Source organism: Amphiprion ocellaris, chromosome 4, assembly GCF_022539595.1.
Source record: "Amphiprion ocellaris isolate individual 3 ecotype Okinawa chromosome 4, ASM2253959v1, whole genome shotgun sequence".
In the NCBI taxonomy this organism is placed as follows: domain Eukaryota; kingdom Metazoa; phylum Chordata; class Actinopteri; family Pomacentridae; genus Amphiprion; species Amphiprion ocellaris.
This window is the reverse complement of record NC_072769.1, coordinates 22,808,418-22,823,283: the sequence shown is the minus strand read 5'-3', so window position 1 is coordinate 22,823,283 and position 14,866 is coordinate 22,808,418. Positions and strand designations below refer to the sequence as shown.

Here is a 14,866-nt window from a genome sequence, read left to right as displayed (position 1 = left end):
AATAGGGTGCAAGAAATGTACTAGTAATGTGCAAACTGCAAACAGTGCAGATGGATTGTCATGGATGTTGAAGTCTAACAGTCTTGTCTCTGCCGTTGGGATGTTCCGGGTCCTGTGGTGTTGTACAGCTGTTTCTGTAATAGACTGTGTTTTATCATATTACACAGTAAATAGAAAAAAAGCATCACAATGATTATCCTATAACAGGCTGTTAAATAGCCACTTTATAGTGCATTGCTATCACTAATGCCGCAAAATGTCCACAATCAGTTGTAGTCTTCACCTTATTCCTCCAGTAGAGGTGGATAAACTGTCGACACTGGCTGTCTAATCTTCACTGCTATCAAAACACATGCATTCTGAGAGGTATGTTAGTTTAATTAATGGTTTCATCAGTGCTTGATGAATTAAAATGAGACCATTTTTAGGTTGCAGAGTCCTCCTAAGTCTTTAAGAAAAGATTAAAAACCCAGTTCTTCACTGAACACCTTTGCTTGACAGACTGCAAAAAAATACACTACCGTTCCAAAGTTTGGGGTCACTCAGACAATTTCATGTTTTCCATGAAAATTCACACTTTTATTCATGTGCTAACATAACTGCACAAGGGTTTTCTAATCATCAGTTAGCCTTTCAACACCATTAGCTAACACAATGTAGCATTAGAACACAGGAGTGATGGTTGCTGGAAATGTTCCTCTGTACCCCTATGGAGATATTCTATTAAAAATCAGCCGTTTCCAGCTAGAACAGTCCTTTACCATGTTAACAATGTCATCTTCATTGAAAAAGACTGCTTTTCTTTCAGAAATAATGACATTTCTAACTGACCCCAAACTTTTGAACAGTGGTGTATAATTTTGGGAGTGTTTTAGTTTCTTATCTGAAAGAAGAGTCTAAGTAGTTATTGAGATCACACATGTAGTTCCAAACCCCTCACTGTCAGTGGTTTACTGAATTACAGGATCAGTCTTATTCAGAGTTTATGTGTTATTGTATTTAAGTCCTTTGGTCTGATAATATCCAGCTAATCTCATTCTGATGCTATTGTATCAACAAGATGGAAAGAGTATTTGAGACTGACCTTGAGTTTCAGACTGGAAAAGCTGTATTCTTTGTACTTTTTTCCATCAGTAAGTTTGTCCTCTTGGTCAGCAGTAGAAGGTAAATATCTAGCTTCTACTGCTGAGAAAAAGCTAACATTAGCATGGATTAGCAACCCTGTTACTGTGATTAGACTAGGGTTAGCAAACAACAAATAAAACATGGAATAAAAATAGTACCATTGGTGTGTAAGCTGAGCCAATCAAGCCTTTGATAGTTTATTACCTATTATTGATGAATATGGAGCAGAAAACTGTGAAAGAGAAGGTGCATTTTTCAAAAATTTTGAAGCCCAAATGTCCTCCAATTCTGGAATGATCCATTTATTGTCAGTTGTAAAAGAGCAAACAGAAACATTTCAACCTGACTGAGCAGAGAAGAGAGATTCTGGACTGATTCATTAAACTGTAGGTTTTTACCCTCCATCCATCAAAGCCAAGTAAAAGCTACAAACTGCAGAAAGCTGCTGTGATTTCCATGAAGTAAATATAACTAACGTTTCTTCCACACGGTGGCAGCAGTGTAAAGGCTATCAGAACCATCACATCCACACTATATGTCAGTAGAACATCTGGTAACTGCAGTAAGTTCATCAGACAGTAGATGGCAGTCTTAGCTCAGAGCATTTATGCATGTCAGTTTGTTCAGCAATGTATCAACTGGCATCAGAGCCATGCTTGTCTAGTCTGGTGTCTGCAACTCATCAAATTACCGGTCATAACCTCATTGTGACTGGATAACCAGAAACCAATTAGTAACGAAGCATTATTGAAGTCCCAGGTTTTTATTGGTAAAAATATATCCTGTCCATTCCAGTGGGTGCAGGTCTGAAGGGGTTAAAAAATCTGTAGGTGTGTGAATATTTAAGTGTAGTTTCTGTAACTTTTTAATCAGTTGTTAGGCAGATGTGACTGAAAATGGTCAACCGATCTTAATATATCATATTATTGGACATACGCTGCTGTCCAAAGGTTTGGGGTCATTTAGAAATGTCCTTATTTTTGAAAGCTTGCTGTAGTTCTTGTAGGACCATTTCCCCTCAACAACCGGGAGGAAATGGTCCTACAGCAAGGAGAGGAAAAAAAACTGCATTTTACAAGTTGTAGAATAACCAATTTGTGTTTTGGGATGCATGGAGAAAGGTAAACCTTCCACAAATCACTGTCTAATTATTGGTACACACATTTCATTCAAACAAAATTAAATGAAGAGCAGCATCACAAAAACACCTCACAAGTTCAAGGGATGTATATGAAGCACTTAAATGAAGGAAGGACATGACAGATTTAAAAAAAAATCCATTTATGTTATGTATACTACCTTACAAAAGTTTGGGATCACTTAAAAATGTCCTTATTTATGAAAGAAAAGCAATTTCTCCAATGAAGATAACATTAAATGAATCAGAAATCCAGTCTAGACATTGTTAATGTGGTAAATGACTATTCTAGATGGAAATGGCTGATTTTTAATGGAGTATCTACATAGAGGTACAGAGGAACATTTCCAGCAACCATCACTCCTGTGTTCTAATGCTACATTGTGTTAGCTAATGGTGCTGAAAGGCTAATTGATGATTAGAAAACCCTTGTGCAGTTATATTAGCACAGGAATAAAAGTGTGAGTTTTCATGGAAAACATGAAATTGCCTGGTGACCCCCAACTTTTGAATGGTAGTGTATTATTTAAGCCACAGTCACAAGTCTTTATAAAAGGAGAAACCACTCAGCAGAGGTGTATGAAATGTTTTTACTGTCTTTAACACAGAGCTGGACAGGTGGTTTGGATGACAACAGCAGTATTTGGTTGGAATTCGAACCAGCGGGAGCCTCCAGTTTGCGTTCACACTGAAGCTTGCTTGTGACTGATGAGCCCTTATTGATTCTGGGCGGAGCTCTGGATGTGTGGCAATTTCTACCATGTCTGGAGAAGTCGCTGTGAACTAAGTGTGTGTCGATTATTTTAAAAGTTCCAGGTGAACGAATGTTTCAGTCATGCGGATACTTGGCTAAAGTTAACAGGAAAACCATCTTTTACGCACAGCGCAGCGCAATACGTGACCAATTTAAACCCCCGAGTGGTTTCAAGTAAAGTTGTTCATAAATGATTATTTCTGGTCAATATTTGAAGAAGCAGGTTAGTGATTAACTGTCCGCGGTTGCAGCAGCTGCACAGACTCCCAGCAGCTCCGTCACTGACCATTTCAGCATGCAGTGCGTCCGGGTCTGGAGCTCCCTGAGCCGGGCAGCTCACCGGGCAGCTTACCGGGCAGCGTGGACACGAACCCAGAGCCACGCAGCAGCGGCCAGGCTGGATCTCAGCGGGATCTATCCGCCCATCGCCACTCCCTTCACCGCCATGGAGGACGTGGACTATCAGAAACTGGAGGAAAACCTGCACAGATATGCCAAGATACCGTTTAAAGGTCAGAGCTCATGAGCGAACAGAAGTGAAAACTGCTGGGTGGCAGGCCAGCATGATACCAGCAGTGGGAGAGCTTTAAACAGGCAGGGAAGATATAGACAGATAAAGTCTAAAAGCATCCACAGAAATACTTCGTTTACATTAGTCTTGAGAAACCGCTGGAGAGTTTTTTTTTTCTCCCCCTTTGGCAAAACGTTTCCTCGGTTGGGTCTGTTGTCAGTTTAGGGATCATCACACAGGACAAAGTTCAGGACGGAGGGAAAAACGCAAACTCACACTGTGGTGGTTTGTCCTCCCCTGGTGGTCATTTAGTGCTACTACCTCCATGGTTTGAATGCAGTCCTACTGCTACTACTTCATCTATTTAACCCTCCTGTTGTCTTTGTTTATGGGCACCAAAAATATTGTTTCTTTGTCTGAAAAAAAATCAAAAAATTCAGCAAAAGAATTCCCCAAATTTCTGAAAATTTGCAAAACCTTCAGGAAGAAAATTCCAACAATTCCTTAAGTTTCCCTTAAAAGTTTTATTTTAATTTTAAAAAAATGCCCCAAATTTGGCAAGAAAATTCTTGTAAATATTTTCAAAAGATGGGTAAAAATCTTCCCCAAAAATCCTAAAAATATCTAAAGTGATTACAAATATATCAGTAAAACTTCTAATATTTTCTTTAAGAAACATTCACAAAAAAGTCAACCAAAATCCAGCGAATTTCGCTGGATTTTGGTTGATTTTTATGTGAATGTTCTGAAGAGACATTTTTAACATTTCTTTTTTTCCACCAAAAAATGTTCAACAATTTCCCAAAAATGTTGAAAATGTGGACATCAGAAGTTTCACTGTGAAAATATCTTTTTTCCCACATTTTCAAACTTTAAAACGGGTCAATTTTGACCCGCAGGACGACACCAGGGTTAAAAGAGTCACTCTGTCACTACTGACTTCCTCCCGCTGCTGCTTATATAATTACTAACTTGTACACAGCTCAGGCTAGTAATGATTATATTGTGTACACTCCCAATAAAAGTCTTAAGACCGGCTGAAAAGTTGAAAGAATTTGCATTTTGCACTGTTGGGTCTTAAGAAGGTTCTAAGTAGAGCTTCCAACTGCAAAAAGAAGAAATGAGAGCGAGAGAGAAAAAAATGTGAGCAGGTAATTTATTAAAAACTGCATTTAAACACAAACAGGCTTTAGTCAGCTGATCAAAAGTTTAAGACCACAGCCTTTAAAAACAATAAATGAATCAGAGATTCAGTCTAGACCAGGGGTGTCAAACATGCAGCCCGTGGTCCAAAACCGGCCCTCCAGAGGGTCCAATCCGGCTGAAAGGATAACTTTGTAAAAATTACAGAGAAGACATTAACTGCAGATTGTAAATTTGTAAAGTTATAAATTTTAAATAATTTCTAGACCATGACAAGTTGTTTTGATCATAAAGTAAAATACTAGATCGTTCATTGTTCTTTTCTCGTTTTGTGTCTTTTTGTCATATTTTGTCTTGTTTTTGTTGTTTTTTGTCTGACTTCTGTTGTTTTTTTTCATGTTTTTGTCTTTTTGTTTCTCATTTTGTGTTTCCTTTTTGTCTCACTTGTCTTTTTTGTCTTATTTTTGTCATTTTGTGTTTCACTTTAATTATTGTGTCTCGTGTTTGTCGTTTCTCCATTTTTTGTCGCTTTGTGTCTCGATTTTGTAATATTTTGTCTTGTTTTTGTTGTTTTTTGTCTGGCTTTTGTCGTTTGTCTCATGTTTTTGTCATCTTGTGTTTCCTTTTTGTCTCAGTTGTCTTTTTTACCTTATTTTTCTCATTTTGTGTTTTGCTTTATTCGTTGTTTTGAGCATAGTTTTTGTTGTTTTGTTTCTTTTTTGTCTTGTCCTGTTTTTGTCAATTTTTGGTAACTTTTTTTGTCTCTTTTGTTTTGTTTCGCGTCATCTGTCTTATTTTTTTGTCATTTTGTTTCTCACTTTTGTCATTTTGTGTCTCATTTTTGTAATATTTTGTCTTGTTTTTCTTGTTTTTTTTTGTCTGACTTTTGTCGTTTTGATCATAAAGTAAAATATTATATCATTCAGTTTCAGATACCTGTGACTAAATGTTTTGTTCCTTTGTAGGCACTCTGTTATCTATAAGTTGTAATGTGTAAATGATAAACTGAAGCATAATGTTGTTGAAATTGAATTTATTTTTCTTAAGAAATTCCAGGTTGTTCATAAGGTTTTGTAAAAAGATAATTCCTGAAATGTGAACATCTTCAGAATGTACCTTTTGGAGTCGTGGTTATTTATAGATTATTATATGCTGTGATTTTACTGGTAACTTGAGATCAAATCAGGCTGAATGGGGCCACTGGACTAAAATTTTGACACCCCTGGCTTATCCTGTACATTAGGTTCCATTCTCAGCATCAGCATTGTTGTGGATGGATGACCGAGTATCCACAGGGCTGATAAATGTCAGGTTTTGGAGCACAGTAGGTCAGGCACAAACTGACAATAAGTCATGAGGTGAAGATCACATGACCCTGTTCACAGAGGCAATAAAAGTGAAGTGTTTGTGTGTTGCAGGTCTGGTGGTTCAGGGCTCCAACGGCGAGTATCCCTACCTGACGGAGGAGGAGCGGGTGGAGGTGGTGAGGACGGTCAGAAGATCTCTGCCGACGGGAAAGCTGCTGATGGCCGGATCAGGCTGTGAATGTAAGCCCGAGTGATGTATGGATCTCTACATGAACTTTGTTGAACTTAAACGTGGTGCAGCGAGTTACCAAACTCTATTCCATCTGCAGAGTCTCTCTCAGTCTTTAAGAAAAGACTAGAGACCCAGCTCAGAAAATAAAATAATAATTCCTCTTTCCTCCTGCACTGCCTGTATGCACCAAAGTTGATTATCACACTTGAACTTGTTTTATGGTTCTTTTCCAGGTTGTTTTCTCCTCACTAGATCCTTGCTGGTGTTGTATCTACTCTCAGATGTACAACGCTTTAGATAAAAACTAAATGAAACTGTAGAAGTTCAGGGTTCAGTGGTAAATGTCCATCATTCCAGTATTGGAGGACATCTGGGCTTCAAAATGTTTGAAAAATGAACCTTCTCTTTTACAGTTTTCTGCTCCATATTCATCAATAATAGGTAATAAACTATCAAAGGCTTGATTGGCTCAGCTTACATATCAATGGTACCATTTTTATTCCATGTTTTATTTGTTGTTTGCTAACCCTACTCTAATCACAGTAACAGGGTTGTTAATCCATGCTAATGTTAGCTTTTTCTCAGGAGTAGAAACTAGATTTTTAGCTGTTACTGCTGACCAAGAGGACAAACTGACTGATGGAAAACAGTCAAAAGAATTAGTCTGATCCTGATAATATGAGGTAGAGTGAAACATTCAATCAAGGATGACAATGTTATGAAAATATGGAAAACAGAAGAGAGGACATAACTTTATTCTACACATTCTTTTGGAAAACTGTTTGATGATGTTAATTCCAGCGTTTCATGTGATTCACTGTTTTCTTCTTCTTCTACCAGCTATAAAAGGTTATGCTAACAGGGTTGTTGTGGGACACACGTTCCATGTATAATAATTATTATTTAAAATATTATGTTGATTTTACAATTGTTCACACAATTACAAGATACATCAATAGAAAAATATAATACCAAAAAAAGGAGATTTTAATTTAGTTTTCACTGTTTTATTTGAGATTCAGTTTGGTCATCAGGGGGTGAGACAAGAGAAAAATGGTATTTTTGTGGGAACTCCAGACTTATTTGGTATTTCAAGAAATATCTTCAAACATTTTTTTCTCCTAGTTTTTCTACATTTTGTCTCAGGACAAGTAAATTTACACAACAACTGCATGTTTTAGTATTTTGTGCATGGATTGTTTGAAATCTGACAGTAAAATGTCCTCCAGTTCTGGAATGACCCACAAAGTAATGATATATGGCTTCATGCTGTGTTAAAATGTTTAACTTTAAATATTTTTTCTTCTTTTAATTCCACACCGCCAAAACAATCACCGACATGCAGGTTAAACTCTTCACAGAAAATCGTCCAAACATGCATTTATCTTCTTTAAGGTTTGCCTAAAATCCTATGATGATTGCTAAAATTGGAATTTCTAATCTTTTACATTGAAAACCATCAAAATGATTTGAAAACTCATTGAACTAACTTCTCTGGAATGCGGTTCTTTGTTTTTGCATTTAACGCAGATTTTTAGTCACAAAAGGATGAAAACATTTAAATGGTGTGTATTCCCTGAAACTGCTTTAATTCATTTTATTCAGAGCTGCTTGCATTTGAATAATTAACAGGTAAAGATTTCCTTGGTGACGCCGACGTTTGCCTGAGGAGCGCTGAAAGCTCTAAATGACCTCCTCACATCTTTCCAATATGGATTTTCGTGGCCTTGATTTGAAGCTTGTTATAGAGCCGCGGTGTCATTGAGTTTTATGGGCTGATAATTGAAGTCAAATGGAGTCTGTAAGAGTTTTACTGGCTGTTCAGTTCTATGGTGGATAAAGACCATTCAGAGAGAGGAGAGGTGCACATTCATTCTCTGTACATTTCCTCCACTTCTCTCTTCTTCCTCCGTTCACCACGGATGTATAAACCTCCTGGGTTTGTACTTCATCCAATTATTTCACTTACTGAGTGTATAGTAGATTCAAGAAACCTTCCAGGGACATGGGTGCATTTGTTCCATGAATATTTTCATGCCCACATGACCTTCTTTTTAATAATCGCTAGAAATTGGTTTCTAATCCAGGCCCATCGCCTTTGTCTCATTGACATTCAGTTTGTCTGTTTGTCCTGCTCGGCATACACACTGTGTTTAAAGACTGAGGGTTAGATTGTCGAGAAAACACAGAGGCCTTGCATGTGTGTTTATGTATGCAGTGAGTGTTTACTTACAAAACAAGATGTTGTATAGAACTGCACAGGTCACGAACAGTCGCAGCAAATGCAAAATGAAAACATTTCCAACATTTAGAGTCCTGTTTGTCAATGAGGCTGTTTCCTGTTTCTACTCAGCCACCGGAGCCACAGTCCAGCTCACAGAGAAGATGGCGGCAGCTGGAGCCGACGCCGTCCTCGTGGTAACGCCCTGCTTCTACAAGGGCAAGATGGACAGCTGCGCTATGATCCATCACTTCTCCAAGGTCAGCTGAGAGCGCACAGACACACACACACACACCTTTGTATTTACGTACTAATGACATAATCACCATTGACCAAATCCTCACACAAACCTTTACCCAGACCTTCTCCTGACCTTCACCCTAAAACCTCAAACCAAGTTTAACCCCGAAACAACTCTTTGAAGAGATTTTCTCAGACATACACACAGACAATTTCATGTTTTCCATGAAAACTCCCACTTTTATCCATGTGCTAACATAATTACACAAGGGTTTTCTAATCATCAATTAGCCTTTCAACACCATTAGCTAACACAATGTAGCATTAGAACACAGGAGTGATGGTTGCTGGAAATGTTCCTCTGTACCTCTATGGAGATATTCCATTAAAAATCAGCCGCTTCCAGCTAGAATAGTCATTTACCACATTAACAATGTCTGGACTGGATTTCTGATTCATTTAATGTTATCTTCATAGAAAAAAAGTCTTTTCTTTCAAAAACAAGGACATTTCTAAGTGACTGCAAACCTTTGAACGGTAGTGTACATGAATTAAATTTGCTCCGTATTAGTTAAACCTGCTCTAAATGAGTTAAAGTTGTTCTCCATTAGTTGAAGTTACTCTGTATTAAAGTTGATATTATTAGTTAAAGTTGCTCTAAAATTAGTTAAAATTGCTCGATATTAAAGTTGCTCTATATTAGTTAAAGTTGATATTATGAGTTAAAGTTGCTCTAAAATGAGTTAAAGTTGCTCTACATTAGTTAAAGTTGCTCTATATTATTTAAAGTCTCTCTAAAATGAGTTAAAATTGCTTGATATTAAAGTTGATCCATATTAGCCAAAGTTGCTATTATGAGTTAAAGTTGCTCTAAAATCAGTTAAAGTTGCTCTACATTAGCTAAAATTCCTCTATATTATTTAAAGTTGCTCTATATTAGTTGAACTTGCTCTAAAATCAGTTAAAGTTGAACTACGTACAGGAGTACACACACTGTCAAATTGCAATTACTGTCAACCTAAATTTCATCACATGTTGTAGACAAACTGAGGTTGTTTTTTTTTAAATTTATTGTGAAGCTGGTGGATAGAAAGATGCAGAAACATCAGCAGCAGTGGTTCCTACAGCAATCTGGTGAGGACAGGTCAAGGGTGCCGCAGGAGTTCTTTTCATTTTACTGCATCTTTCATATTGGAATGTATCCAAGCAACAGCATCAGCATGTAAATCAGCGTTTAAAAAGCCTGGTAAATATGCAGAACTGCATGGACGGATGCCATGGGAGAAATCACTAAGAGCTGCTGTAAAACAACACCTCTCCACCTATAGAATGAAGCATTTCTATATGGTGAAAGCATGGGACACCCAACAGATTTTTTTGTGTGTGTTTGTTGCCTGCAGGTGGCCGACAGCAGCCCGGTGCCGGTGGTTCTGTACAGCGTTCCGGCCAACACGGGGCTGGAGCTGCCGCTGGACGCCGTGCTGCAGCTTTCTCAGCACCCAAACATCCTGGGCATCAAAGACAGCGGAGGAGACGTAAGAAACACTTTCATTTTTACCTGGAATCCGTGGAGAAATCTTGATCACCTGTTAAGCAGCTACTCTGGTGTTAGGCGACCTGATAGAGCTGCAGGTCTTCATGTAATAGAAACTCATCTTAGTTCAGGGGCCACATTCAGCCCATTTTAATCTCAAGTGACCAGTAAAATCACAGCATAATAACCTGTAAATAATCACAACTGCAGATTGTTCCTTTGTTTTTGTGCAAACACATTCAATGAACTGTCTTTCTACAAAACATCATGAACAACCTGAATATAAATTCCATCAATATGATGCTTCAGTTTATCATTTACACATTACAACTTCCAGATCAGAGTGTCTACTAAGAAACAAAACATTTAGTCACAGGTATCTGGAACTGAACCATATAGTATTTTACTTTATGATCAAAATGACAAAAGTCAGAAAAAAAGACAAAAAAACAACAAAAAAAGGACAAAATGTTACAAAAACGAGACACAAAGTGGCAAAAGAGAAACAAAATGACAAAAAAATGAGAAAGACGACACGAAACAAAACAAAAAATGAGACAAATGACACAAAAAACAAAAAAGAGACAAAACAGTTACAAAAACAAGACAAAAAATGACATGAAAAGAAACAAAATGACAAAAAATAACACAAGCAAGATAAAAAAACTGAACGACAAAAACTATGCTCAAAACAACGAATAAAGCAAAACACAAAATGAGAATAATAACAAGTGAGAATAATAACAAATGACAAAAGTCAGATAAAAAAACAACAAAAACTAGACAAAATATTACAAAAATGAGACACAAAGCAACAAAAAAAATTGACAACACAAGCGAGACAAAAAACAGCAAATAAAGTGACACACAAAACGACAAAACCAAGAAACAAAATGACAAAAACAAACGAACAAAAACCGGCCCTCCAGAGGGTCCAATCCAGCCTGTGGGACAACGTTGTAAAGTGTAAAAATTACAGAGAAGACATTAACTGCAAATTTGTAAAACTATAAATTTAAAATAATTTGTAGACCATGACAAGTTGTTTTGAAGTAAAATATTAGATTGTTCATAGTTCTGTCATTTTGTTTCTTGCTTTTGTCATTTTTGGTCTGTTTTGTGTCATTTGTTTAAATCTTTGTCTCCTTTTTGTCATTAGTCCATTTTTTTGTTGCTTGGTAAATTTTTTGTCTATTTTTTGTTTTGTTTCGTGTCGTCTGTCTCGTTTTTTTGTCATTTTTTGTCTCATTTTGTATTGAAGTATCATTCAGTTCCAGATACCTTTGACTAAATGTTTTTTGTCTTTATAGACACTCTGTGATCTGGAAGTTCTAATGTGTAAATGATAAACTGAGGCATAATGTTGTTGAAATTGATCTTATTTTTCTTCAGAAATTCCAGGTTGTTCATAATGTTTTGTAAAAAAAAAATTCCATAAATGTGAACATTTTCAGAATGTACTTTTTTGCACTAAAACAAACAAGCAAACAAACAAACAAACAAAAAAATACATATATAGTTTTATTTATATATTTATATATATATATTGTTTTTTCCAAAAATAAGATGATGTAAAAAGACAGTGAAGCTAACACTTTTTATTTCAAAGCTAGCTATGTTAGTATTTTTGTAATGCTCAATAATCACCATTTTTCAGTTGATTTTCAGTAATAACAAAGTGTTTGCTGTTGAGGAACCTAAAAATAAATCCCGCCGGGTCGATGACAGGGTTACATGTGTCAACGACAAGGACAATCAGCGCTTGTCGAGCTCTTTAATACCTTTTTGTCTGTGTGGGAAGCATTTGCTGGAAGTTGCAAATGGGTTTCTGATTTGGGAAATAACATGTTTGTCCACTTGCTGGGAGACGGGAGCGTGGGCGTAGTTCAAGTACGGAGCAGCCCTGCTCAGCTGTAGGCGTGATGAGGACAAACACAGAAAACAAGGGGTGAGGGGTCAGTTTGAGGAAAGCAGACAAGTTGCAGAAAGATGATTTCAAACACCAGAGGCGAACAGATTTCCCACATCAGCCAGCTCCTGCTATTTGGGAGATGACTCCACCAGAACGGTCTTCTTTTCAGCACAGATGGTTTAAGGTGGAATTGAATTTTGGTATTTTCCGGCCAGTGAGTAGAGGACACGTTTTCCAGCAGACTGGCCTATTATTGAACAATCACCTCTGATTGGTTTACAATTGCATGCACTCAAATGGAAAAACTCTGTTTTCTTTTCGCTGCCTCGTGTCTGCAGAATCTTGGTGAAACTTTTTCTTGCAACTACCTTGTTGAAGTGTTCTGCAAATAACTTATTAATTGTATCTTCATGACACAGAAAAAAGTTTCAGCTTCTCCAGAAAGGTCAGCGCAACAGCCAAGCCATCAAACTATCGTTATTTTATTATTTTTATATATATATATATATATATATATATATATATATATATATATATATATATATATATATATATATATATATATATATATATATGTACATCGATCAGTCAGCACATCAAACCCCTGACAAGTGAACTGAATAACATTGATTATCTCGCTACAGTGACACCTGTCAAGTGATGGGATATATTAGGCAGCAAGTGAACAGTCTGTTCTTGAAGTTGGCGTGTTAGAAGCAGGAGAAATAGGCAGCATGACAACGTGAGCGCCTTTAACAAGAACTAAACTGTAATGCTGCACTCACTGGTCACTTTATTAGCTTACACCATGCCAGTAAAATATTGGATCCCCTTTTACCTTCAAAAATGCTGTAATATTTTACGTACACTACCGCTGAAAAGTTTGGTCACACTTTCTCATTTAATAGTTTTTCTTTGTTTTCATGACTATTATCCTCAGCAGCAGAGGAGACTCTTGGGCTTCCTTTCCTGGGGTGGTCCTCATGTGAGCCAGTTTCATCGCTTTAGTGCTTGATGGTTTTTGAGACTGCACTTGGGAATACATTGAAAGTTTTTGCAATTTTCCAGACTGACTGACCTTCAGTTCTTAATGATGGACTGTTGTTTCTCTTTACTTAGCTGATTGGTTCTTGCCATAATATGGATTCTAACAGTTGTCAAATAGGGCTGTCAACTGTGTACCAACCTGACTTCTGCACAACACAACTGATGGTCCCAACCCCATTAAGAAGACAAGATATTCCACAAATGAACCCTGACAAGGCACATTGTGAAGTGAAAACCATTTCAGATGACTACCTCATGAAGCTCATGGAGAGAATGTTAAGAGTGTGCAAAGCAGTAATCAAAGCAAAGGGTGGCTGCTTTGAAGGATCTAAAATATAAAACATATTTTGACTTATTTCACACTTTTTGTTTACTACATAATTCCATATGTGTTCATTCATAGTTTTGATGCCTTCAGTGAGAATCTACAGTGTAAATAGTCATGAAAATAAAGAAAAAACATTAAATGAGAAGGTGTATCCAAACTTTTGACTGGTAGTGTATGTCTTGTATGTAAATCTTAAGTTGCAAAGTAAACAATACCAAGAATGTTCATCACATCTCTAGTGTGTGTCTAAGTGTTAATGTTGATGATTGAAAAGTACAGTGATCCCATTGAAATGTAGAAGTACAGCAGCAAAATTATCTTCACGTAGGATTTGCCTGAGTAAATGAGTAAATACCGTCATTGGAGCATGCTGGGAAATGAATAATGCTTTTCTTTCAAGTGGAAGTCAGTAAAATTTCAGTCGTTCCTTTAACCCTTAGATGCATCAGTGACCTGAAAAAATGACCTGGTGAGGTCGTTTTCTTACAATGTCTTTATAATGCAAAGTTTTTATCATTTCATATTCCAACTATTCCTCAAAAAACCACGTTTCTGATATCATTTCATTTAAATTTTTAAGTTCTCTTTTCTACTTTTAAAGAAATTGTAATATTTGTATTACTACCCAAAGTTCTTTATCACTGATAATATCATACAAGATGGAGAGCAGCAACAGCTGGAGGAAAAGAGTGGAAACATGTTAACAAAATGGATTTAGACATTCTTCTATTGCTGTTCTGTGTAATATTCTTCTTTTTCAATAATCAAAGTCTGTTATAAAGTGAAAAATAAACATATTTCAAACATGAAATCATTCTTGTATGAACAAAAATATAATGCCAACAATAATACAGACTTAACCAAAATAACAAAGATGGTATAAAAACACATTGACTCTTATATGGGTCATTTTTGTATTTGAGTGTAGTGTCCAGTCACTCGTGCATCAAAGGGTTAATAACTGTGCTACAGTGGTAGTGTAAGATTACTTACCATAAATGTAGTGTCTGTCAAGTGTGTGAACTTTTTACTTTAAACCACAAAATGTGAGGTTTATGTAGCAGAAACCAGCTGTCATGTAAAGACAATGGAGCAATGATCACAATCACTGTGTTGGACTCTGAGCTTCTCTTTTCGTCTCTCGTTTACCTCATTGATGTGCGTTAGTTTCATTCCAGCTCAGTGTGAAACTCTGCTGCTGCGAATCCTGCTTGAGACATTTGTTGTTCTTTGCTCTTTCCTCATTACCTCCATTCTGAACTCTCTGAAAGAGGAAAACAACAAAGAAATATTCCAGCAAGGCACCCTTCTCATCTGCTTTTATTATTCCTGTCATGTAGTTAAGGTTTTTGTTGGTTTAACAATTCTCCCCGC

General features: G+C 36.7%; 1 protein-coding gene across 1 annotated transcript in view; it reads left to right on the top strand.

Moving 5' to 3' along the window:
• Nucleotides 1-3,025: 3,025 nt before the first annotated feature.
• The window catches only part of hoga1 (4-hydroxy-2-oxoglutarate aldolase 1), a 32,180-nt gene continuing 20,339 nt past the window's right edge, over nt 3,026-14,866 (top strand). The window contains exons 1-4 of the mRNA XM_023288144.3: nt 3,026-3,529; nt 6,090-6,218; nt 8,564-8,691; nt 10,072-10,206. Of these exons, the coding sequence (XP_023143912.1) occupies nt 3,313-3,529; nt 6,090-6,218; nt 8,564-8,691; nt 10,072-10,206 (609 nt within the window). The 5' untranslated portion in view covers nt 3,026-3,312. The remainder of the gene's footprint in view (nt 3,530-6,089; nt 6,219-8,563; nt 8,692-10,071; nt 10,207-14,866) is intronic.